Source organism: Zootoca vivipara, chromosome 6 (genome assembly GCF_965207765.1).
Source record: "Zootoca vivipara chromosome 6, rZooViv2.hap1.1, whole genome shotgun sequence".
NCBI classification, from domain to species: domain Eukaryota; kingdom Metazoa; phylum Chordata; class Lepidosauria; order Squamata; family Lacertidae; genus Zootoca; species Zootoca vivipara.
Genome location: NC_142589.1, coordinates 54,921,971 through 54,948,173, shown reverse-complemented (window position 1 = coordinate 54,948,173; position 26,203 = coordinate 54,921,971). Strand labels below are relative to the sequence as shown.

The following is a 26,203-nucleotide window of genomic DNA, read 5'->3' as shown; positions in this document are numbered from 1 at the left end:
AAAGCTGCTATTGCTAGGAGGAGCGTTTTCCTACAAGACCACTTCAGACACAGAGGAAGCAGCGTTTTCTCCCTCAGAAGGCCATCCATCCTCAGAGCACCCACCTTCCAGAGCTCAATTAGCAGCATGGGGCAAATGTACCCAATAGGGCAGAGAGGAAACCTTTATTTGTAACCTTTCAGCTTTATCTACTATAACCCAGCAAACATTCCACTTCACGGATGATTTGTTTTTGTTTTTAAAAGGCAACAAAAAGCTCTCTTCCCCCACACGTGACAGAAAATTAAACAAGAAATGGAGTATCAGACATTATTCTGTCTTCTAATAAGGGAGGTAAATGGCCATCAGGGCACACCACTCAATCAAATAGATCTTTTTTAGGTTCAAGTCTTTTGAGTTTGTGGATTTTTAAAGCAATATTATGTGATTGAGTATATTTAACACATAACATTAAATAGACATATCTAGTATGAGGGGCATGAGGTGAAAGATACAATTGCAGGATTAAGTTCCCTTTGTTTGGGTTATAGTGTGTCAGACTAGGATCAGATAGATCCAGGTTTAAGTCCCCACTCAGGCATGAAATTCAGAGAGCGACGTTGGCTTGGTCACTACTCTTCTCTTGCAGTCTATTCACTTCATGTAACAACTGATACAAAGCTACTAAAAATCCCACTGGTGCTCACAAATGGGGCGCAGCTGCCTATGAATGCTGGAGTGAGACTTGAAATAGCAGGTGCTTTACAGGAAAAAGAAGGCCCGACTGAAGGATTGGGGGTGGGGAGATGACCGAGCAGGGAACAAAACCTCAACTGAAGCCCAGAAGAAACCAAACCAGAATAGCCCTATTGGATGACTAATCTGAGATTAGGCAAGCATTATGTTACAAGAAGTTGTGCTGGTGAGGAGCTACACAGTCAAGTGAAAACAGGTTTAAAAACAGAAAAGCAACGTCTGCAGTCTAAAACATCATCTGGTACAATTTCTACAAAAAGAGAAGTTGCTGCCTTGTTTCTTCCGTGAATCCAGCCTCGTTTACTATCAAGAAAAAACCAGAGCAGCTTACCTTGGATTCTGTCTCATTCGCAAACAGTTTCAGCAACGTTAAGAAGGAATAGACATGCACACAGCCTGGTGCAGACAGTTAAAATGAGCTAATTATGAGGTGTTCTGCAGTCCAAGTAGGAGCCAGTCCCTAGACAGCTACTGCATTTTGTTATCAATTAACTGCTGAGGGACCTGTTGCCTGAGCCTTCCAAAATCCATTTTGCCATTTTAAAAGGCATGGAAAATGAAAAGTTTCCCTTCAAAGATCTGTGGAAGCTGTTCATAAGAAATCATTTGAAAGGACACAGCACATGAAATGCAGCTGAGGTTGTGCAGCTTGGGGGGGGGGGGCGGTGAGAAGAACGTGCAAGTTATTTCTCCCCAAAGCTTGCAGCTGAGTAACTGCATAGGTTCAAGGGCATTACAGAAAATAGAGCTACTGGGGTGGAATGACTCCTACAAAGAACTAAATAGATTATGACTAGAGTTGAGGCAGAGAAGGGGAATTCCCTAGAGAAAGACACAAATGTAATACAAGCCACATTCTCTGCAGTTGAGACACCAAAAGCAACCAGCTGCCCAAGCTGCTTCCCTCTACCACAACAAGATTCTGACCAGCAAGCCTATTATCCCCAAGAAATGAAGCCAGCGTAAGGCAGGAAACCTACCTCAATGAGTTTTCTATACTTTTCCTAGATTTGCATTCCCCAGCCTCTTCCATTTTACTTCTCCAGCCAAGTCATATGCATAATCAAAGTTTCTCCAAAACCTGTCTGCAACCAGGGGCATTTTGCATGCTGGGCTCATTCTCCATTAGCAGAGCTCCCCTCAATGAAGCCGGACATTCCCAGCCTACTGGTAAGCCCTTCCTAATGCTTTTACCCTCTGTTAGGAGATCGTAGCTTCTCTCCTCTTTCTGGCATTGTCCTTTTCTCCACCCCCTGTTGCATTTTACTGTTCCCTTTCTGTATCTTTCTCAGAAACCACACACACTAATTAATAACAGCCGCTTATGCTTCTGTCCCAACATTTACAGAAAATCTGCAAGCCTTTTACCGTTATTTTAAAAAGGTAACAAAATAAATGACTGATATAAACAAACTAGAGACTCAAATTCTTCTGAAAAGTAAGACAACACCCCAAGTGGGGTTTGGTTCCGCAGGATGTGCCAATAAACAGATCCCAGAAATTATTCAGAATGCTGTTCTTCTTGTTAACAGTCCAGATTTATAACCAACTGGAAAAGCACAGAATTATTACCCTTTCCCAACTTTCACTAGCAAAAATCTTCATCCATCTTTCTTTGCAATTTTGCTCTCTACTGCATCATTCTTAGACATATATCCTGAGCAGTGAGTTAAGATCAGTAACTTTTCATTAGAGACAAAGTTCTTGCAATATTAAGACTTTTAAAAGTAACAATGAATTTATGAGCCTGAAAATGACAACCCTCTACAAACAAACAAACCCCAGCCACCAAGAGTTTTGCTGCAGAATTGCTTGTTCTGTATTATTTCTAACAAGGTAAAGAGACTGAAAAATATCATTATTTGCTATTAGCTAACCAAAGCTAGGCAATTACAAATCTAATCACAAGGACATTAAAAGAGAGACAATAAAAATCCAAATGTAAAATCTTAGGCGCAGAGTTCACTATGATTGTTGAAGTACAGAGAAAGATACACCCTCTACAATTTTAGGCATTCCTCAAAGTTAGAATAATTCCAGAAGCAACCCAGTTGCTCAGAACATTTGACAATAGCCAATTTCAAAAACAACAACTCAAAAGGACGTAGGACAACCAAAACACAGAGAAAACTGGGTTAAAAAAACTACCCATTTCATGGCCAAGCAAGAGCTACCAGTATTTGGATGGTAAGGTTATAAAAATAGAACTGGTTAGCAGACAAAGGAAGTAACTTAAGATGGTAGAATAAATTGGAATCTAGCAAAAGCTTTCCACAGGAGAATTCCCATTTGTGCAGGGCTCCCTTCAGGTACAAAAAAGAACACAACACCATTAGAAGCAACCAGTGGCACTTACCTAAGCCTGCGTTTTCTTGATCGAGAAACAGACCGGGATCGGGACCGAGATTTTGAGAAAGAGCGGGACCGGGATCGAGAACCAGATCTTGAATGAGAGGAACGGGACCCCGATTTTGATTTATTTGTTTTTGACATTTTTTCTCACTCCTTTCACTTAATTCTGTCAACATAGAGGGGAAAAGAAAAACAGCAACAAATGAATCATTTTCCAGCTTCTCTCCTTGGCTGTTTGAAGATGTCCAAGAATAGCAAAATTATATTTGCAAAGCAAAGAACACTTATCCAACAGCCTTTGCAAGTTAGCTCTAAAAAGAACACCAGACTAGTTTAGTTTAGACACTCTTTTATTCCATAACAATTCCAATCCTGCTTTTGCTTTAAGTCTACTAATCACAAAGCCTATACATGTCCAGGTTCCTGCAAATATTCCTTTATGTGGTGAGAATGGAGTCCTAACATTCACCAACTGACATAGCTGCCTCTCTCCCGCACTTAAGACAAAAGAACACTTACATACTATCTCTCAGGGATGAGGTGCCGACTCTTTGAAAAGCCCTGCTGCCGGTAAACCAAGTTATACACTTGTTACAATCAAGCAGCCACTAGGGACTCTTGTTGCAGCCAAAATAAATCAGGAGCCCTTCCAAAGATTTCAAGGGTTCAAATGTTGGTGATGGAAAATAGGTTTCTCTATAGCACTCAACACCTTTGAATAATTAATTAATAATTTTAACAGGAAGAGATGTAGCAAAATTATCTCAAACAGATATCCCACAATTTTAGAAATAAGAAGGGGCAAATCAACCATCAGGCATGATGCAGTTGTAACTAAGCAGAGAATGATTAGGTGGTTTCTCAATGACAATTTTGTGTGTGTCCAGTTTTACACCCAGGGAAAAACCCAGCACGTGACAGAAAAACACACAATTTTAAAGAGAAAACATCAAATACCAATACAAATGAGAAGCAACTTTATTCAATGCCACCCAAAATATCATAATTCAAAATAGAAAAAAGCAATATTTTATCTTTTAAATTTTAACTTTTAAATTATCTTTTAAATTAAAGTACTACAAACATAAAACACTTGCAGAAACCCTATAAAAAGCAACTTACTACGAATCTGTTTATTTCTGCAAACGTTTTCCATAAATCATATTTGGAACTTTTGTTTTCAAAATTGGAAACTTTAACATAATCCACAAAACAGCTCTTGGTATAAGACTTGTTTCACCCTCAACCCAGCACAGTTCTAATTCAGGGTAGCAATAAAAAGAGTGAGTGCTCCCTTACATACCCAAGCCATTTTTGAAATGTAACGGGTAAAGTGGCATACCTCAAGTAATCCTGAGTGAGGACCTGAAATCCTCCCTCTACTTCTGCCAGGACTGTTCAGTAGACCTAACTCTATAAGCTAACACCTGGCCTGGCCCATCACTTTCACTGTACAAAGAGCAAATTGAAGCTCAAGTTCTATTCAGCAAAGAATGTTTTGACTTCATTCATCAGTCACCCCTTAACTGGGAATACTTTTGCTTCTTAGAAACTAGGGACAAATTCAGATGTTGTTTCTGCCACACACTCTCCTATACATATTCCAGGCAATTAAATAGAGTGAAGCAACAACACAATTGAGTTCCAGACAGTGTGGTCTCAAGGGTTAACACTTCACCCTCCTCCCACCCCAGCCCAAGTGCTCCTATTTCAGAGTCAGCTGTGTTCTGAGCATTCAAGCCCTAGATTAGATTTTAAAGATTTCAGCCTCTGCTGACATGTACCCAACAGGATATAAATGTGGGGAGAGATAAAAAAGAGATGACAATCAGAACAGGCTGCAAAGAGCACATATTTCAGTGGTATGCGCATATATATGCATGCCACTAAAATATGTGCTCTTTGGAGCCTGTTCATTTATTCTCTCATTCATACACACACACACACACACACACACACACACACACACAGAGAGAGAGAGAGAGAGAGAGAGAGAGAGAGAGAGAGAGAGAGAGAGAGAGAGGAGTTTAGTTCTTACTTGAAATGTGCCAGAAAAATCTATAACTTTTACAGATGCATACCTCTCATGCATGATGCTATTTAGATTTGTACATATAAATCAGGAAAAGGGAACATTTGCAGCGTTCCAAATGTTATTGGACTTCAACTCAACAGTCTCAGACATCATTGGTAAATGACTACAGTCCAGCAACATCTGAAGGGGCACGTGTCCGCTCCGCCCCCCGATAAAAACAGGGGTGTAGTGGTAAAATTTTAAAGTCCAGGTATACCTCGGAGATATTGCAGGTATTGTTCCAGACCATCACAATAAAGTGAATATTGCAATAAAGCAAGTCACACCATTTTTTTGTTTTCAAGTGCTTATAAAAGTTATGTTTACACCAGTGGTGGCCAAACTCGGCCCTCCAGCTGTTTTGGGATGACATTTCCCATCATCCCTGACCACTGGTCCTGTTAGCTAGGGATGATGGCAGTTGCAGTTCCAAAACACCGGGAGGGCCAAGTTTGGCCACCACTGGTTTACACTGTAAAGGTAAAGGGACCCCTGATTGTTAGGTCCAGTTGTGGACGACTCTGGGGTTGAGGCGCTCATCTCACTTTACTGGCTGAGGGAGCTGGCGTACAGCTTCTGGGTCATGTGGCCAGCATGACTAAGCCGCTTCTGGAGAACCAGAGCAGTGCACGGAAATGCCATTTACCTTCCCGCCAGAGTGGTACCTATTTATCTACTTGCACTTTGATGCACTTTCAAACTGCTAGGTTGGCAGGAGCTGGGACCGAACAATGGGAGCTCACCCCGTTGCGGGGATTCGAACCGCCGACCTTCTGATTGGCAAACTCTAGGCTCTATGGTTTAGACCACAGTGCCATCCACATCCCGGTTTACACTATACTGTAGTCTATTAAACCAGGCCCCCAGGCTGCAGGGGTGGAAGGGGAAAAACCTGGTTCCAGCCCTAGCTAGCTCCACTCCTGTGGTCAGAAGAGGGACAGTGGCAGTAGGAGGCTTCCTTCCCCTGGAAATGGACAGGCTGCCTGCAGTTGCACCCGCGCCCTCCTAAAGAGCAATATCTGCAAAGCGCAATAAAGCAAGGTATGCCTGTACAAACACACATAATGACAGCCCTCATTGCTTTCACACCCACACCCACAAGGAGAATTCAATAATGCAGGCACAACAAATAGCAACAGAACACAGCATAAAACCCAATTTATTAAGATTATATAGGAAATCATGAGCATGGAAATTCCCAAACATATGGAGTTTTCCTAAATGTTTGGCTGTCAATTAACTGCTACATTTCTACAAATTCTGGCCCACAGCTCTCTACTTTTAGAAATATTTTTTTCTTGAAATGTTTTCAGAATTGTACAAAACAGTAAAATAAACATGAAGACTCTCTTAAATGTAATGTACATCTCATTCTTTGCCAAAAAAAGAATGAGCACTTTTATGGAAATAAAACCTTTAAAACAATTTTCAGAGGGGTGTGACTCTACCAGCAGTAATAGGAACTTAAAAAAAAAAACCAAAGCCCTAAATATAGTTGAGCACGTATAATGAATCTACACAATGTAAAAATAAACAAACAAGTCAAAGAATCAGAATTGGAAGAACATAAAATGGTTTAGTCCTATGCCCTGCTGATGCAAGATATCCACTACTACAGAATCCCTGACAGCTGGCCATTCAGCCTCTACTTAAAAACTTCTAAGGATACAGCCCGATGATGCAACCCATTTGCTGATTTGCCATGGACTGAGTCCATAACAAGAATTGTTGTTACATGGTATTTAAGATAGAAACTGTATCCAACATTAGTTGGATCATTGAAATTAATGGGCATGACTAACTCAGGTCCATTAATTTCAATGGGTCTACTTGGAGTATGACTAATGCTGGATACAATCCACTGGCTTTTTTTGGTATGTTTTTTAAAAAATTGTGTTCTACCCTGCCTGGTCAGAAAGTGGTCTATAAATATTTTAAATAAATTTGTACAAAGGTTATGCAACACACACACTCAAGCCCTGTGGGCAACCTACCTTACTTGGAATAGACTGCCTTGTCACAACTTGATGGTTGCCTAGCACTGTCTCCTTCCACTTGAAATAAAAAAATTCTGCAAAATAAAAGTAATTGTTAATACTGCAAATGCTCATAGGAGAACATCCACAATAACCATTCTACCTTGAAGAAAGGTGTAAAGGCAGCGCTACTCTAATTAAGCCCTCCTCAAATCTGTTACTCTATCACAAACCACTTTGTTTTCTCAAGTAACTGTGTCCATGTATAAGCCTACCAAGCTTGAACACACCTCAGTAGTAATCTCACACCTCTCCACTCCCTGCAAGGAGAGAGAACCAGCAAAATTTACAAAGGCTATAACTGTGAAAACATTGTTAGTTGTCTACTGGTTGGTCTCCTAGTATCATCATATGACTTTCTGACAGACAAACAAACCAACAAACCTGAGAGCAAAGATTGTAATGTTTTTATTAATCTGCAAGCTGTTTGAGAGCCCTTCTGGATGAAGGGCAGAGAAGTTAGCTTCCATTGTCAGTCTCACAAGCAAGCCCTAGAAATAGATTATCATTTCCCCTCTATGTCCTCATGGCTTTAAAAAGTTTTTCAAAAAGCAACACAAAATTTTTTATGCTGTCTGGGGTGGCATTATAGCTTACACAAGTAATGAGACATAAGGTAGTACTATTTAAATTATTTTAATATATTTAAATTATTATTATTTTTTCTTTCCTCCCACCTTCCTATGAACTCCTGTCAATCAAAATATCTATTTCTTTGTGGTCAACAATCCAAGCAATATGTTGCTATGCATCATTTTGTGTCTGTTAAAATTGTGGTGGTTTTGGTATATACACCACATATCCTACATAAGGTCCACCAAGCCTTAGCACGGGGTGAGGAACAATGCCAATTTAGGCTTGGCATGGTCATAATTTGAACCGCAAAGAGTGTCCACCTGCCCCACAACTGACTTCATTTGTGTAGCAGGTAGAGAGAGACATGGCAAGATTGGGTACATGAGTGAGATCCCCATGTGGAACTACGTATGCAGCTGGTGTCTGCAGAAAACAGCTTTGTGCTCCAGGCTTTGCCAAGCAAAGGGCTGGCAAAGCCCATTTCACTTTGGTTCCCAAGTCCCTGACAACCAGTGTTATGCAAGGGACTTTTGAGAGGTGAGCAGGACAATCTACCTATCAAAGTTGGCCTGTGGAGGTGGGAACAGTTTCTGCCCTGCTGGGCCAGAAAGATTTCCCACCTGTGCCTTTGAATGAGCCACTGATCTCATTCCTCTTCCTGCTGCCCACACATTGATTGCAGAAGCTGGAGTCTCTATCCAGAATTGCTGTGCTCAACAATCATATACGCCAAGACAAAATAAGCTTTAACTGCCACATTCATCTGTCAGCAGAAATTTCCAGGGGGGTAAGCTGTGCTAGTTTGTTGCAGCAAAAACAATAAAGTCTTGTGTCACCTTAGAAGACAACCACAATTTCATGAACTAGTCTTTAAGTTGCCACAAGACTCATTGGGTTGAATCCTTAGACAAATCCCCCAACCCATCCTACACTGTTCAGGAGCCCCCGCCCGACCCTCCAACAAGGCATTTTGGGGGGGTGGGTCCACTGAAGAGATGAGATGGGAATAGGAAACTTTCTGTCCATGCACTTCGTGAAGTTAACTAATCTTGGGGTTTGCTGTTATGCTGCATTTGCTGGTATGCTGATAGCAGTATAGCGGAACCTCGGTTTACGAATTTTCGGTTTACGAACGCCGCGGACCCATTTGGAACGGATTAATTCACTTTCCATTACTTTCAATGGGAAAGTTCACTTCAGTTTATGAATGCTTCAGTTTATGAACAGACCTCCGGAACAAATTGTGTTCATAAACCGAGGTACCACTGTAGTTAAGTTTATCAAATGCTGAATTTTTTCATTTGCTGTTGCTTTAGCTTGACTGAAATTGGCACTTAAATGCTAATGATTAACCAAGAATGAGAGCTGAAGAACAGAATTTCTGCAGAGAAGCATTGGTCTTAAAAATGAAGGGTGCAAAACTGTAACTGTCTCAAATGCTAAAAAAATAATAATCTGTGTTGCAGACTGTTACACTGGTTTTCTGGAGTTGGGAAGAAAATATGAATGCAAGACACCTTTCATGGATGAAACCTAACAATACTTACGATCCAACAATCTTATTTTTATTATGAAACAAAGAGATAACTACCATACCTTCATGAACTACCAACAGAGTTTAGTTGTTGTTTTGTATTGTTTGCTAACTAACTAACTAGAGAGGCTTAACTTCTGCTTGGGAGCACAATGAAATCAGAACAAAGCAGATTGGGAAAAGTGTGCCCCAGTTAGAAAGGACCAGAACTGCCTTGCCTGCTAGGCAACCCGTTGCCTGCAATCAATTCACAAGAGGAAGACCATAGCGTGACATACACAAAGAGCAGGTGCTTAGCAGAAAGGTAGCTGGCAAACCAAATGTAGGAAGCAACTGTTTTAGGCACGTCCAATATGTGTGTGACTGCATACTCATTCATCATGCTGACCTGGAAGTGACTTGAAACCATCAAAAAAGGGGTAGAACGGGGCGGAGGCAGAACAGGCTTACACAGGCCCTGTCAATGTGTGTGTGTGTGTGTGTGTGTGTGTGTGTGTGTGTGTGTGTGTGTGGTGGTGGTCCTGGAACGTTACCCCCATGCAAACTGTTCATTGCCTGTAGCTGTAGATGACGTACATGGGCAAGCCAAGTGCAGGGTCACCTCTCTATATGTACCATGAGAACACTATCTCAACTCCAAAAATGGCAGTCAGTTGAAGACTTTAGCAAGGCATATTAAATGTAGTGCTTTTTTTCTAAAACAAAATTTAGGAGTACTCTCATTCCGTCTGAGACTTGGGAAACACTGTGACAGGAAATGAGGCTGCCATCGGGAGTAGCAACGGAACTGACGATTCACTGTGCTAGAGAAGAAACTAAAAATGTTAAAAACTTTAGTTTCTTTTCCCGTTAGATTCACAAAATGTTTAGAGGTGCGCCCCTGTGTACTCCCAGAAAAAAGGCACTGATTAAATGAAAACATACACATTGAAAAATTATATACCGGTACTGATTAGAAAAATATGTTTTAACTATGTTCCATGATTCAAAATAAGCCATAAGAAATATCAGGTGTTGGAACAAAAGCCGTTTTTGCACATACTGTGACCCTCAAATCATCTTAATCCCCGAGCCAGATACTCATTTTCCACTGTTAATCAGGTGCAATCCACAAGTTCCACTTCTCCGCAAAAAGTTGCTCTGTGATAGAAATTTTTTACACCAGGCTCTTTTTGTCCGCAAATCAAATCGCTTGCATGCTGTAGTGTAAAGTTATCAATAACACAGATATAAAAGGATATGTTGCTTTGTGTTTTACACTTCTGAAGTGTTTGGGGAGGGAAACCTGGGACTCTCCAATTGGAAGTTGTTTGCTTTGTTTCCGACTGCCATGACTGCAAACCAAAGGCAAGTAAGGCTTCAATTTTTAGGCTATTTTTTTAAGCTGGAGAGGAAAACATACCTTTTGTTCAACACAACAAAGCCCAGAAGTCCCTCACCAGCAGGTGTGGCAGTAAAGTGAGCACTCCTCAATGTAGTCAATCCTATCAATCCACCTGCAATTTTTTAAAAACAAGAAGTCACCACCTGTTCCATCTCAATCTCAAAGCACTGAGGGCACAGTATGCAATCTCAAAGGATGTTTTAATTGTATTGCACCTAAAAACGGATCATTTATTATCTTCACACCTTGCCATAATTAAGCAGTGATTAACCCTTAGCCGCTAGCTTTGGGCTACGTATATGCTATTGCCTATCCCCAGGAGAGGTGTGTACCTTTGAAGTCTGTCCTAACCAGATACAGTCTGCTGTATTTCTCTCTCTCTTTTGCGTCATATTTTATTAAAGCATTTTCATAATACAATAAGAGAAAAGAAACTAATTAAAATGAAAATGAACAAAAGAGGAAAGAAAACCTAGAGTTCTCTCTCAAAGGTAGCTCTTATCCTTTGTCTGACGCAGAAAGTGGTGGGCCCTCCCAGCTGTCACCCGGAAGCTTTCCTTTCTTCTCCAAGTCTCTCACCTATCACTTTCATGTGTGTGCAATCCTAGACCCCAACAATGGCCCAGAGCAGAGGACACCAAGGAAAACAAAAGGGGGGAGGGGAAGAGAACACTAAATAAATAAAATGGACTTCTGCTTTTCTGTCTCACTTACATAAAAGAAATTATTCAAAATATTCACTCTAGGATGACATCCAACTGTTCTACTTTCTGCTAAGCCAGTGATGGCGAACCTATGACACGCGTGTCAGATGTGACACGCAGAGCCCTCACTGCTGGCACATGCCCCATCGGCCCATTCACGCTGTTGTTGTTCGTTTTTTTCCGCGTTTGTTCTCCCGCTCCTCCTAAAGCTCCTCCTACAGCTTGTCTTTTGTTGTTGTTGTTGCTGGTAGCCAGAGATTGGTTGTTTAACCCTTTCTGTGCTGTTTTTCCTGGCGCTTTGGCAGACGATGATTGGGTGTAACAGTGTTCGGTTTTTAACCCGTTCAGTGCTGATTTTTTTGGTGCTTTGGCAGACTATGTCAGTGCTGTGTGTTAGTTCCAGCGAAGGAATTATTTGTCATTTATTTCTGTTCCCTTTCTCCCCCCAAAAGCGCAGCAGCTTTGGGGCATCCCCCCCCCAAAGCAAAGCAACTTTTGCACCCCCCCAAAAAAACCTCCCAAACTTTGGTCAGCAGCTCCCCCCCAAAAGCTCAACAACTCTGGGCACTTTGTGATAAATAAGGGGGTTTTGGTTTGGTTAAATAATTAGTTTTTGGTTTATTAAATACCGCTATATATTAGAATTAAACATTTTTGTTATTTAACTATAAATATCACAAAATTATGGTGTTTTTCTCGAAGTGACACACCACCCAAGTTATGCTCGGTTTTTTGGCGAATTTTGACACACCAAGCTCAAAAGGTTGCCAATCACTGTGCTAAGCAATATTTCCCCAATTTTTAGACACAAATGTCTCAAATTCATTCATTTTCCTTTCCACACAAAAAGTCCAATTGGGGTTCTCTAATTATTATTAATAAATTCAACGATTCTTTTTTCTCTAATCAAACATATCAGCTTTGCCTCCAAAAACTTCAACAAATATTCCTCCATTTTAAACAATAAATCTTTTCATCTTTGTGCACGCAAGAAACTCTTCGCTCTGATGCATCCATAATTATTTTCATATTATGTTACAGGTAGGTAGCCATGTTGGTCTGACGTAGTCAAAACAAAATAAAAAAATTCCTTCCAGCAGCACCTTAAAGACCAACTAAGTTTTTATTTTGGTATGAGCTTTTGTGTGCATGCACACTTCTTCAGATACCCTGAAATAGATATCACCCTTCTGAGTGATACCCCCTCCCCACCCTTTCTCTACATAAGCGTCTGGGGACTTCTATTTCAGTATATCTGAAGAAGTGTGCATGCACACGAAAGCTCATACCAAAACAAAAACTTAGTTGGTCTTTAAGGTGCTGCTAGAAGGATTTTTTTTTGTTTCATATTATGTATTCATTTGCACCTAGTTTAGTATCTTACAATCCAATTTCCTGTTGCATTTGCCATGATTTCCCATCCTTAAAAAAAATATCCTTCTATTTAAGCTTTTTCCATTCTTTTTCCAATAAAAGCACCAGATGAGTCTGCTGTATTTCTCAATGAATTCTAAATTCCTATTCAGAACAAGCCACTTTTATTAAGGATAAGGAAAGGTGGAACATGTGGGTTTGGTCAATTTTGTATGCGACTCAGCACACATATATTCAAATAACAACTCAGCTGTATTATAAGTTTCAATTTATGGGCCAGAGCAATTTCTTCTGCTTCGAGTGGCCACTCTTTTTTTAGTGTCCTTGCAGATGTTCACAAGGGACCAAATAGAAATCATTCATATCATAATTTCAGTCTCTGGGCAGCTATATATAACCATTGATTTTATTTGTATGCTGCTTTTCCATGGTAAACTCTGCTCAAAATAATTCACAACATCAAAAAGGGTTATATAATAAAATATAAGATTTCAAGATGAACAATTAAGAAACAAAATTTAAATAAATACAGTGGACCCTCGGCTTACGCTCCCCTCAGGTAATGTAAACTTCGGGTTACGAAAGCGGAAAACGCGGAAGTATTTTTCTAGGTTTCATCGCTCACACATGCGCAGAAGCACTAAACCGCGCCATGCACATGCACAGAAGTGATCCTCCGGTTGCGAATTCCTCAGGATGTGGTCGGACCGCCGGAATGGATCCCATTCGCAACCGGAGGTACCACTGTATCATGGCATGCATAACCAGTGGTTTTTAATTATACTACTGAGGAGCATAAGCATCTAGTTGAAAACTGATAGGTATGGTGTTAGAAAGACATCAATCATTAAAATGTACAAAAATATATCTATAGAAGAAATATGGGGAGGAGACCCAGCCAAATCAGCAGGAAAGAACATTTGTTCTCAAACTCCTTAAAGGACACATTACACACGATGGCAAGAGGGAAAGAATTAGAACTGTAAATTCAGTCCATCACTGGAAAACAAAATTTGTGCCCAAGATATGACACACCAAGGAGGAATTTTGAAACTGAGTGCTTTATAGCTAAGAGACACCCAAAACAACTTGAAATAGTAAATCATTCAACCAATCAGAAGGAGGCCACTGTATGGAGTATGATATGAGACCCAGACTGCGATGGGGTCTCAGCTTTTTGCACTGGTGCCAGTTAACTCTTACATCACACTCATTTTCTCTGTCACAGCCCAACAGAACTATGTCTCTCTCTCTCTCTCTACTTTCCACCACACTGAAAAACAATTACTTCTGAAAATGGCAATGAGCCACCCTAAGAAATAACTGTTTTTCGGATTAGGTTTGCAGTTATGTAGCAGTTTCAGTAATGTTAATGTATTTTTACACAGAAAAAGAATTAAGTTTGTAGTGTAATGGCAGCTGATCCAAGACCAATACACACCACTGCAACTCCGGCATATAAAGACTACTATGCTATGTATTTAGAATTCTACATTAGTTTCAAGCTCACATGTTAATGGTTTACAAATCCTTTAAAAAAAGATTTCATCATGGTCTCTTCCATCCAGAAAGGTGTGGGGGGTGGGGAATTCTAGACAGCCTTGAAGACATTTTTTTAAAAGCTACCTTTAATCACAACTATTGTTTAACTAAGCTATTTTTTTAAATGAGCCAGAACTAGTACTAAAATAGTTTTTGTGTAATGGGCAAATACAAACTGTGATGATGGTGACTTTAAAAAAATATGTATCCTTCTTATCTTATATGTATACCTTCTTATCTTATTTTTTCCATCTATGTTCTTCTTGCACTTGTCTATGCTTCTTAATTGTAGTTTGCTTCTGTTGGACATTAATTTGTTTGAGTTTACCTTTATTTATTTACAATATGTTAAATGTATATGATTTACCATTTTATATGATTTTTTGATTTATAATTGCTTATAATTTATAATTGTTTTCTTAATTCTTTCTTTTTCTATCCTTGTTTGTGTTGATTTAATTTGTAATGATTTGAAATGCAAATAAAATCTTTTTTAAAAAAAGTATCCCTTCTATTATCACCAGCACATGATTTAAGGGCACCTTGCATAAGTAAAAAATTGGCTGAGAATTGCATTTCTTAATAAATTAAAACTGGCCTGCTTCTTTGTTCTGAATTTAATATAGGATATCAGTTTAATAAAAGTTTTAATAATTCACACTTGAAGGATCATAATCTTTCATAACTCAGCTACATAGTATCCTCAGAGAGTCACTTTTGTACCTACTGTATTTATCATGGACCTCTTTAAAACTGAAGGTATGCCCAGATTGAAACAAGCTGGAAAGATCTGGCCACCGTGCTGCAGGAGGGATGTGCAGAATCCCAGACTGTATTACTTGACAAAATACATAAAATATAATTCTGCTCTCTGTAACTTTTGAACATAGCTGCCAAGTTCTCCCTTTTTTTAAGGGAAATTCCCTTATGCTGAATAGGCTTCCTCGCGAGAAAAGGGAAAACTTGGCAGCTATGCTTTTGAAGGTACCTTTCAAATACCAAACCCTAAGAATGCTGCTTGTTTTGTAATTTAGTCAAATGCAGAAGCAGTGCCACTTACATTTATCCCTTTGAAACTTTGATCCAATTGATTTGCAGCAGTCTGAGTTGGATGGCAACAAAAATTATGTTGCTCTGTACTTTTTCCTGCTCGCAGTCCTTTGAAGCCTGGTCAAGAGGACAGAAACATATCCAACAACAAGAAAGCTACAAGTAAAGAATGCATTGAATCCTTTATTCTCTTTTAACAATGACAGTGCCTCCCAAGAGGCAAAAGTGTATCTTACTCTTGCTTTTTAGAATTTTACTCTGTGTACAGCTCAGGACCTGCTTGTCCTCTGTGTATAGGAATTGTAATGATTTGATACTGTACAAAGCCTTACATAAAAGTCTTCCTGTTAACAGAGCTTTAGAAATCATTTTGGGAAACTAAATTTATGAACATTGTGTCTTAAAACATTTTGTTCTTCATTCTAAAAGAAAACATTTCATTTTTTGGGCCTTCACATCTATATAAACATGATCTGACCATCACAAGGGATTTAAGATTAAATCTCCGACTATCAGATAACTGAATTTATTTGAATATAATGATTCACATTATTTTATTCTTTTTCCTATTTAAATATCTCATTTCAACTACTACATTAATTGGAAATAAACTTTTAAGATAAAGAGGAACTGATAGTAATAATTTAGAAAGTGCTAGTTTAGTAGCTTGTAGCCCCATTTGTAAAAAAAAACTTTAATAAATTCAACTTGTAATTATTTTAATGAACTGAACGTTTAATATAACAGGCTTGATAATTCTATTGCAAAACATCACCCCCCCCCCAAACAAAACATCACCCCCCCCCCAAAACCTGTCCCCCTCTCCATGGCTTCAAAATTTCTGGAAATTTTACATATCTGCTCAAGTTAAACTTTAAGCATTCAATGGCATTAATCCATCTGCAAGGGTGGAGTGGGAGGGCTCCTTGGAATAAGTCTTAGTCTTATATGTCAGGGGAGGCAGGGTGTTTCTAACTTCCACTTCAGAAGTTATAATACTGGTCATAAAGAAACCTAGCATAAATCTATAAAATGTCAACAATTATAGGCTGGGTTGACAATATGTCCTGAGCAAAGTGCTTAGATGAAAGTGTTTCTCCATATCCATTTAAATCAGGCTACAGGCAAGGTTTTAGGACAGAAACTGCCTTGAGCAATTTGAGGGGTGGCATTTTCTGAAAACCAAAGGGTTCAAAACCCTGTTGATTCTCTTGGACCTCTCAGGTGTTTTTGATGTCATTGACCATCAGGATAATATATCTTCTACACAATTCTACACAATTCTATCCCCCTCCCTGCCCCTTATGCTGTTTAACATAAAACTGCTGGGAGAGGTCTGCAGAGATTTATCTTGAGGTATCATCAATACACAAAAGGCATCCAGCTGTTTCTCTTTTTCATATTTCAGGTGAGGCTTTCATGCCCTGAATCAGTGCCTAGGTGTGGTAAAGAATTGGATAAGGGTTTATTGACTGATATTCAATCCAGACAAGATGGAGGTACCTTGGAAAGTGGTTTATCTGACCTGATGATGGTGTTAAATTTGTTCTAGAAAAACTGCATTCTCTTATGCATTAGGGCCACAGTTTAGGGGCTCATATTAACTCAATATTGTCACGCAATATTTACGTGACCTCTGTGGTTTGAATGCCTTTTATCAGCTTGCACTGTAAGAAAGCTCTTCCTAATGTTTAACCTAAAACCCTTTTCATGTAATTTGATCCCAATGGTTTGAGGTCTATTCTCAGAAGTAAAAGTAGTAAATAAATTGCTTTATGAACTATGTCAGGAGTGGGGAACCTCTGGCCCACAGGCTAAATCAGGCCAACCAGGGTCTAAAATTTCATTTGCTAGGCCACTTTTCCCAAATCATTCCCACTTACTAAACACCTACAGTGTGAGGAAGGCAGAGATGCAGCTGTCAATGCACAATTAGGAGCATCATTGAAGTGCACTCCTAATACTGTACAGAATTACATTGGTAAAGGAAAGCACACTTCAGCTGTACCACTTAACAGCTGATGTGTGTGTGGCAGAGTCAAAGCCTGTTCCACAGTCTGCACAAGTGACTTCTCCAAGGGAGTTTTTAGAACAGAAAGCCCCTAATTTCCATGCCCTACTGAAACCAAACTTAACTACAACATTCTCTTCTCTTTTTTGGTCCTGTAAAGCCCTGCTGGCAGGGGGTAGCTAAGCTGCGGTCCTCCAGGTGTCCTTGGACTACAAGGCCATGTGGAGTGGGAGCTGCAGCTGCAAAGAGCTAGGAATTCATCATCAGCATCCATATCACATCATCATCTATATTATTATAATTATTACGTATTATTATTTATTTGTACACCGCTCATCCGGCTGGGTTTCCCCAGCCACTCTGGGTGGCTTCCAACAAAGATTAAAATACATTAAAATGTCACACATTAAAAACTTCCCTAAACAGATCTAGATCAGTGTTTCCCAACCTTGGGTCTCCAGCTGTTTCCGGACTACAATTCCCCCCCCCGCCCCCGACAACTGGTCTTGCTAGCTAGGTATGATGGGTGTTGTAGCCCAAAACAGCTGGAGAACCAAAGGTGGGGAAACATTGATCTAGAGGCCCACTTCTCACACTATGTAGACACAAGCTAATTCGTATCTAATTGTGAATTAATTTACAGCTCCCTTTTAAAGAAAGAAAAGCAGAATCCCGATGGGTAAGACGGGATGGACAGATAATAAACACTGCACGCAAGGGGGGGGGTTGGGTGCCGTGGGAGGCGGCCCCCTTACCCGATTGCATGCAGACTTCTTAAAAAAAAAATATGTCGGCATCCATTCAATCGCGAAGGGAGAGGAGAGGGCCAGAGGCCGCCTTCCCGATACCTCTCCCGCCAATACTTCTAGGTAGATTTGCCAAAACCCCGTCTGGTTCTCGGGGGCGATTTAAAAAAAAAAAGCCCCGATTCAGCTCTGCTATCAGAAATAACGGCCCCCTCCATTTACCCATTGGCCTACCCGCGAACCGACCTCCTCCCAGGGCACGCGATACCCCTCCCCCACTCGCTATCCCCCCCCCAGCTCCACCTCAGCAACCCCCTGACTGGGGTGTGTGAGGTAGAAACATAATCCTTCGCCATCTTTTTCAATCTTAAGGGAGGAGAGAAAAAAAACCGCAGGCCGCGGCCTCCTCCTCACCGTTCAGACGCGGCCTTCTTCTCTCGTCCGCCTTTGCCTACCTCACAGCTCACTACCGCAGCAGTAGCAGCAGGCCCAGACGTCCTGCGCGCGCAGCACTACGAGGCATGACCGCACTGTGTAAAGCCGCTGGGAGATGTAGTTCTTCCGTCTCCCCTGGCCTATTTGAACGGCGGACGGCTTTCACATCATGTACTACAAGACCCGGTATGCCTTTGCAGGAGCCCGTCATCGACTACCTTCCGCCCCGCCGACTCTCGCGCTCTCTCTAAAGGCAAGCTCCTCCCCCTTTCCAGCTCGCGCTCTCTCCGTCCACAGGAGCTACCCTTAGGTCTGATGGGAGGTGGAGTCTTTTTTTAGCCCAAATTAGGCTAGCTGGCATACGGTAGAAGTATCGCCAGGGGGGGACTACAACTCCCAATGTTGGTGAGACAGTCTTTAGGGTGATATGCTCTCGAAATGTTGGCACAGGATGTTGTCTTCTGTATAGTATAGTGAGGGTCTCTGTGCGGGCCTCGGAAAAAAGTGGCATTTTACGAGGGGCCAAGAGGAGGATTTATATGAGAGGGCAGTCTTTCCGTATCATGCTGGGTTGCTTAATTTGATTTATTATTATGATTCCTTGTATTTATATCCCACCTTTTTCTCAAAGGAGCTACAGGGTTCACCTCCTCATTTAACCCCCATAACCACCCTGTGAGGTAAGCTAGGCCCAAAGCCATCCAGAGAGCTTCATGGCCTAATGGGGATTTGAACCTTGGTCTCTCCCAGGTCCTAGTCTGATACTGTATAAGCACTATACCACACTAACCCTCTAGTGCCTCAAAGTAATAGCATTAAAGTAGGTAAGAAAGGGCAATAAGGTCACCCCAAAATACATACATTTCAAAGCCCTTCCCACTTAACGTCTGTGGCCTAAGCTGTGTTCATCCGTTATCTACCTGCCCTCCCAATAAAAACAGAGCCTGGGTAAATAATGTGTCCCCTCATGGGTAGACTGAGTGAGCCAGATTCACTCCATCCGTTCTTTCAAGTTTTATATACCAACTTTTCCTCCACGTTGCTCAAGGTAGTGTATATGGTTTTCTCCCTCCATATTTTATCCTCACAACAACCCTGTGTAGTAGGTTAGGCTGAGAGGCAGTGACTGGCCTGAGGTCATCCAGTGAGCTTCATGACTGAGTGGGGTTTATGAACCCTGTTATCCCAGACCTTCGGTCAGCACTCTTTTCTTTCTTTCTTACGTCAGCACTCATAAGTACTACACTATACTGGCTCTAAAAAGAGGCATGGACAAAAATGTGGACAAAAGTGCCATACAAATCCATAGCAGCAATGGCCGGAGAAAGACCCCTTAAAATTGCACAGAGCTGGAACCTAATACCTAGAATCCTAGGCTATATAAATCTGATGAGTTATCCCATGTGTTGGAGAGGATGTCCCGCTATAAGGACATATCAGCAAATGTGGTGGAGTGTCCAAAAATAAAAAAAATCTGGGAAAATGTATTTACAAAAATATATCTGATTACAGAAATATTTTTATTTACAATTACAAGGAAGACCCCAGGACTGGCTCTACTTAACTCATGTCATCACAATACAGTATGTATTGTATTGTATAAGAATTCATAACACATCTTTTAACTGCTGCAACAACAACTATTGCCAGGACATGGGAATCATTACAATTATTAACTATGGACCAATGGTATAATGCAATTTAACAAACAACATTATTGGAACATTATTGGAAAAATAAAAGTTTCAAGAGGCCAAAAGAAAGTCAACAATTTTTATTTTTATGCATTCTGGTGTGACTTTACTGATTACACAAATAATGAGGCATATGGTAGAACACCCATATTTTATAGTAGTCTGGCATACATGAAGTACATATTTTTCCCTCCCCCGCTTGATGTTTTACAAATAGTTTTCCTTTATATAAATATAGATATATGAACTGAAAATAGCAGTAGCACATAGAATAACCCAATTTCTTAGAATCAAGTTGGTCATATTAGTTCATGCTGATTTTAATAACATTTGGTACAGTAATTAATTCTGTTTAAACTGGTTTTCAAACTGTACAATGGTTTGTGTATATTTTTGGAAACCACTTTGGAAACAATTTGTTCAAAAATTAGTCTATACACATTTTAAATAAATAGAATAGCGAGACTGCAAATTGCACTGTCAGTGGTCACCGTGTTGGGACTTGATCTGCTATAAAACTCACTAGGTGACATCCTTGATCTGCTATAAAACTCACTAGGTGACATTGAGCTAGTCAGTGCCTGAGTGCAGCCTACTTCACAATTTATTATGAGGATAAAGTGAGGTAACCCCCATACTTGTGTATGCCATGCTAAGCGCAATAGAGAAAGGATGGAATACAAAGGCAAACAACAGTAGACCACATAGGAATCAATGCCAGCTTCCGTTTGATGGTGGTTTGGGGAGGGAGTGCTTGTAAAAATTATGAGGATCCATCAAAGTCCTAGTCCAGTGCCCTAACTGCTGCACCACACTGACTCATTTTGGCAACACATTGGAGCTGTACTGTATAGCAAAAGGCATTTTAGAAGCTAGCCTACAGTGCCATTCTGGGTGTTGTGTACAGTGGTACCTCGGGTTACGAACACGATCCGTTCCGGGTCGCTGTTCGTAACCCGAAAAGTTCGTAACCCGAAAAAGGCCCGAACCACTGTTTTGCGCATGCGCAAAGCGCGCACGCCGCTTCTGCACACACACACACGGCGAAAACACTTCCGGGTTTGCGCAGTTCGTAACCCGAGGTGTTCGCAACCCGAGGTGTTCGCAACCCGAGGTACGACTGTATTAAAGTAATAGCACAGCCAAGTACAGTATGTATAGAGTTTATTGTATTGTATTACAGAGTTTATTTGAATGTACAAGTTCCAGTGGGAACGTCTATCATTTGCTGGTTCAGGGTGCAGGATTTGGATCCTCTACTGGATTGGTTTCCGCGGGAGGGAATCCGTGCCATTGGTTCCCGCCAAAATGTAAGTCCTCTGTTATTATATACAGTAAGCCCCCGTTTTCCCCATTCCTGTGTTCTGGCTCTCACCTGTTCTTTGAAATAAAGAGATGTTGTACCAGATCCTCGCCTCCAGCTTCTTATTTGCACCAGGCTGAAATCACTGAATACCCACTACACAACATTCTGGCAACGAAGGTGGGATCTGGCTTGCCGTGAATGGATGTCAGAGGTCAGCATCCGGAGTCAGAAGAAGAGGAGGAAGAAGTCATAGACGCTCCTGAGTACACCATGGCAGGGAGTAAAATCATTGAGCCATTTAAATCGGGAACCGCAGAAGCCTGGGATTCATATCTCCAACGTTTCAGTTTCACTGCTGCCTGTCGTGCAAGGAATCACCAACGACAACAGGAAAAAGGCAGTCTTCCTGAGTTGCTGCGGGGCTGAGGTTTTCGAGTTGGCCCGAGGCTTGGTGGCTCCTCTCACACTAGAAACAGCAATGCTGAAGCAGATCACGGACCAGCTTATGAGGCACCTTGCCCCAGCAGCAACCATAATAGGAGGCAGAAGGATGGTGAATCGGTCTCCATATTCCTTGCAGAGCTGAAGGTCCTGGTGAGGCACTGTCATTTCGTGGCCCTCGAGGAAGCGCTGCTTGATCAGTTCATTGGAGGCCTGAGCAGTAGTAAAGCCCGATGTCGGATTGCCACTAGGGAAGAGGTGGATCTAGCAACAGCTGTGTGCGAGGCCGTAGCCAATGAGACCACAGAGGGAGAGAAGCAAAACACCCCACAACGAAGTGCCAGGCCAGCAACAGAGGCAGCTCACGCTTTGAGCAGCCAGGAGTCCAGCCCGTCCCAGAGTCCCTCCCGCGGAGTTGGATCCCTGAGGCTTGGTTCATCTGGAACAAAAGGAAAAAAGCTAGAATGCCCGGGTTGCAGTGGGGCACATGAACGTCGGAACAGCCGATTCCGTAACATCATGTGCCGCGCATGCAGTAAAATGGGCCACATTGCTCGGGTATGCAGGTCGGCTACTGGACGAACATCAGGATCTCCGCGACCATTCTGGCGACAGGCAAGTGCATCAACGCACGTGTTGGACAACTACAACTACCTCACCGAGATAGAGGGCAAGACCGTCCAGTTCCCTGCTCAGGGGAAAGCATCAGTCCGGGTCAGCATCGAGGGCCACCCTTGCCAGATGGAGGTAGATTCCGGTTCGGGGTTTACAATCGTCTCGGACAGCGAGGTCGTTTTTCTAGGGATAAGTTTCCTCCATTGGAACCTTTCCCCGCCACATTACAATCTTACTCAGCCAGCCGAATACACATCCTTGGAATGTGTTCCGTCAATGTTAACTTTAAAGACAAAAGGGCCGTGCCACATTACAATCTTACTCAGCCAGCCGAATACACATCCTTGGAATGTGTTCCGTCAATGTTAACTTTAAAGACAAAAGGGCCGTACGTAAGCTGGTGATCGCCAAAGGAAAGCGCACCAGCCTCTTGGGAACAGACTGGTTTCCTGCTTAAGGGATGGGCATCTCTGGGCTGAACACAATAACAATAGCCCCAGAAACATTTGATAAGCTTTATGGGGCGTTCACATCATTATTTGATGGCAGTGGGGTGCTATGAAGGGCCTCCCATTAACTTTGAGTTGGACCAAGTGCAGGGCCGGTGCTAGGGTTTTTTGCACCCTAGGCGAGATCACCTTCTGGCGCCCCCCCCAAAATAAATAAATAAAAACAAAAACAAAAAATAGAAAAAATATAAATAAAAAGTAGGAAAAGTAGAAAAGAAAAAATAAAATAAAAAACAGCTGAGAGGTGTGGGGAGGTGGTCCCAGGCTCCAGGCGCGCCTCTGGAGCTTCGTGTAGGAGCGCGGGCCTGGGGCAACCTCGCTGCGCCTGTCAGCTGTAGTCTGTAGAGGCACATGCACGCCTCGGGATAGCGTCCTGAAGCCGCTCTACAGATTACAGCTGACAGGCGCAGCAAGGTGGCCCCAGGCTCGCGCTCCCGCGCGCCTCCGGAGAGCAGCCTGAAGCCGTGCCTCTGGAGAGCGGCCTGAAGCCACTCAGCACTGGGGGGGCCAGCACCCCCTCCATTCTGGCGCCCTAGGCAGCTGCCTAGGTCGCCTGAATGGACACACCAGCCCTGACCAAGGGGTGGCTCCAGTTCGCCTCAAGCCAAGACGCGTGCCATTCACTTTGCAGCCCAAGATAGAGGCAGAACTCAACAAGCTAGTCCAGCAAGGGGCAGCAAAAACAATTGAGTGCAGCCTATTACAGTACTAGCAACTGCTTTGCAAGGAGTCTGGCTCCCCCATCCCCTTTGAGTTTGAAGCTTCCAATGTAGAAAAATTTCCCAATGCAATGCCATCAAGTCACCAGACGATGGTAGCATTGAACAGTGAGTTAAACTTCAGCACCCTAAACAATTCATTGGCATCCATTGACATGCTTGTGTTAATCAAACCAAATCAAAACTATTGTTATTTTGGGGTGAGATTTAATCACATACCCGCAATGCATGTAGTACAATTAAAGCTGATCTGGAGCTCCTGCGAAACAAATCTGCTTTACTTAAAAACTGGACTTTTTATGATAAGGAAAGTGATGGGAAAATGTGCTGGAAAGTTTGGGATAACACTTGCTCAATGCAACTTCATCTAATTTCCTCACAAACAAATCAGGATGAATGGTCATTAAATAGCCAAGATCCTCTAAGCTCTCTGCAAACAAATAAAGCTATAGATTCATTAAACAACCCAGGTTATTCTGTTGTTGTTTTAAAACACACACCACCACAACAATGGGAACAGGAACATTAAGAATACTATCTCACATTTAAGACCAAGACTCCCTGGGTTGTGAGTGAGCTTTTAAGTTACTCAGAATCTTTTATCAGACAGTATGCTAAAAAAAGTTACGGTTAAGTTCAAAAACATGGTTGCCTTATGATTCCTATTCTTATTCTGCATACCATGGTATTAAATAATGGTTGAGTATTTCTCCATTATCCTAGTGCAGCCCAGTTATATGCTTGTAAGGCACAGGAAGGAGCAGCGCTGTCAACAAGGTAGAGAGGGGCAACTACCTGGGGGTAGGGCCAGAACCTGATTGGCAGGCAACTGACCAATCAGACTGGAACAGCCTGGAGCCCCCAGAAGCAGTCAGACCAATGGAATTGCTACATCAGGAACCTTAGGAGAAGCTCCACTCTTTGCCTCACCTGCTCAGGAAGTCTAATTTCCCCTGGCAGTATCTGAACCAGTGCTCCTGGGAGTATGTCTGCATCCTTGTTTTAGTGTATCCACAACTTAACTGACTATCCCCTTTTCAATTAATGATGCCTTGTGGGAAAGAAAGAAATAAAGAATTGATTGGCAGCCTCCTGTATATATTTATGTGGCTGTTTTGCAAACTGCGCATGGTATCACATGAACCAGTAACTTCCCCACGGTGTTGATGGCTGCTTTAACAGACAACACTATAGGGCTCCTTTGGCTGTGCTGGTGGTTGCTGCGTAGTTCTGTGTTTTTTGTCTGTTGTAGGTGTGGTGACTTGACGGACATGGCCACAGGGTGGCCTCTGTTGGTGGGTTGCCTCCCTCCAACCATGTGTGGCATAAGCGACACAGTCCCTAATTGGTGGGCATGTATGCTATCTTTACACAACTTGCGTACTTTCTGGTGGTGTTGTTTTTCCTGATCTGCCTGGGCTGAACATGCATTGGATTTGGAAGCCATCCTGGTGGTTTAGTGGTATAGCTTTGGTCATAGAGTAATATGAATAATAGAGCTTAATTTCTGTCCTAGGACATGTAAATAATAGTACCACTGAGTATGTGCAGAGAGTCTTGCTTCCTGGTTATGCCTAAACTGCTCACGATAGGAACGTGGGAAGCTGTATTTTACTGGTCCATCTTGTTCAGCATCGTCCACACCAGGCATCCCCAAACTTGGGCCCTCCAGATGTTTTGGACTACAATTCCCATCTTCCCCGACCACTCGTCCTGTTAGCTAGGGATCATGGGAGTTGTAGGCCAAAACATCTGGAGGGCCGCAGTTTGGGGATGCCTGGTCCACACTGACTGGTAGCAGCTCTGCAGAATTTCAGGAAGGGAATTTCTCCCAGCCCTGCCTGGAGATGTTAGGGATTGAACCAGGGACCTTTTGCATGTAAAGAAGATGCTGTACTATTGAGCTACTGCTTTCCCCCAAGAAGGGGACATACTTTGCAAATACTTTGTTGAGCTATTGCAAAAGGGCCATTAGGCTAGCAACAGGTTTGTTTTTGCCTAACGGCTTTTGTCCAGAAAGGGTAAATATGGATTAAACGGGCTGGTATTTTGATGCCAGGTATGTGTATAGGCGTTGCACTTTTCTTCTTCTTTTTTGTCTGTATGCAGAGCGCCGATCTCACGATAAACACCTGTCTAGAAGCCCTGGCGATGTGCCCCAACAGCAGCAGCTCTCCACCTCCAGCTGGGCTCGCCCGCTCCCTTCGCAGCAAGGTGGGCCAACTCGAGCAGCTCCCGCGGGGAGAGCCGCTGTCTGCCCCCGCCCCCTTGTGCAAATCTAGCGCTCCTAATTGGTTCGGCTTGTGGCGCGGGCGGGGCTCGAGGCATCAGACGCGATATAAGGGAGCGAGCGAACAATGCGCCTC

At 42.2% G+C, this 26,203-nt stretch overlaps 1 protein-coding gene across 6 annotated transcripts in view; it reads right to left on the bottom strand.

The window, feature by feature from the left end:
• THRAP3 (thyroid hormone receptor associated protein 3) overlaps positions 1–18,586 on the bottom strand; it is a 37,291-nt gene extending 18,705 nt beyond the window's left edge. For 2 of the 6 annotated variants that reach the window (XM_060275842.2, XM_088672232.1), the window contains exons 1-5: positions 18,533–18,586; positions 15,372–15,478; positions 10,710–10,803; positions 7,156–7,232; positions 3,092–3,253 (exon numbers count right to left, since the gene is read on the bottom strand). In XM_060275842.2, the coding sequence (XP_060131825.2) occupies positions 3,092–3,228 (137 nt within the window). In that variant the 5' untranslated portion in view covers positions 3,229–3,253; positions 7,156–7,232; positions 10,710–10,803; positions 15,372–15,478; positions 18,533–18,586. The remainder of the gene's footprint in view (positions 1–3,091; positions 3,254–7,155; positions 7,233–10,709; positions 10,804–15,371; positions 15,479–18,532) is intronic. The other 4 variants (XM_035118055.3, XM_035118058.3, XM_060275843.2 and 1 more) reach the window with 2 other exon arrangements.
• Positions 18,587–26,203: the final 7,617 nt, after the last annotated feature.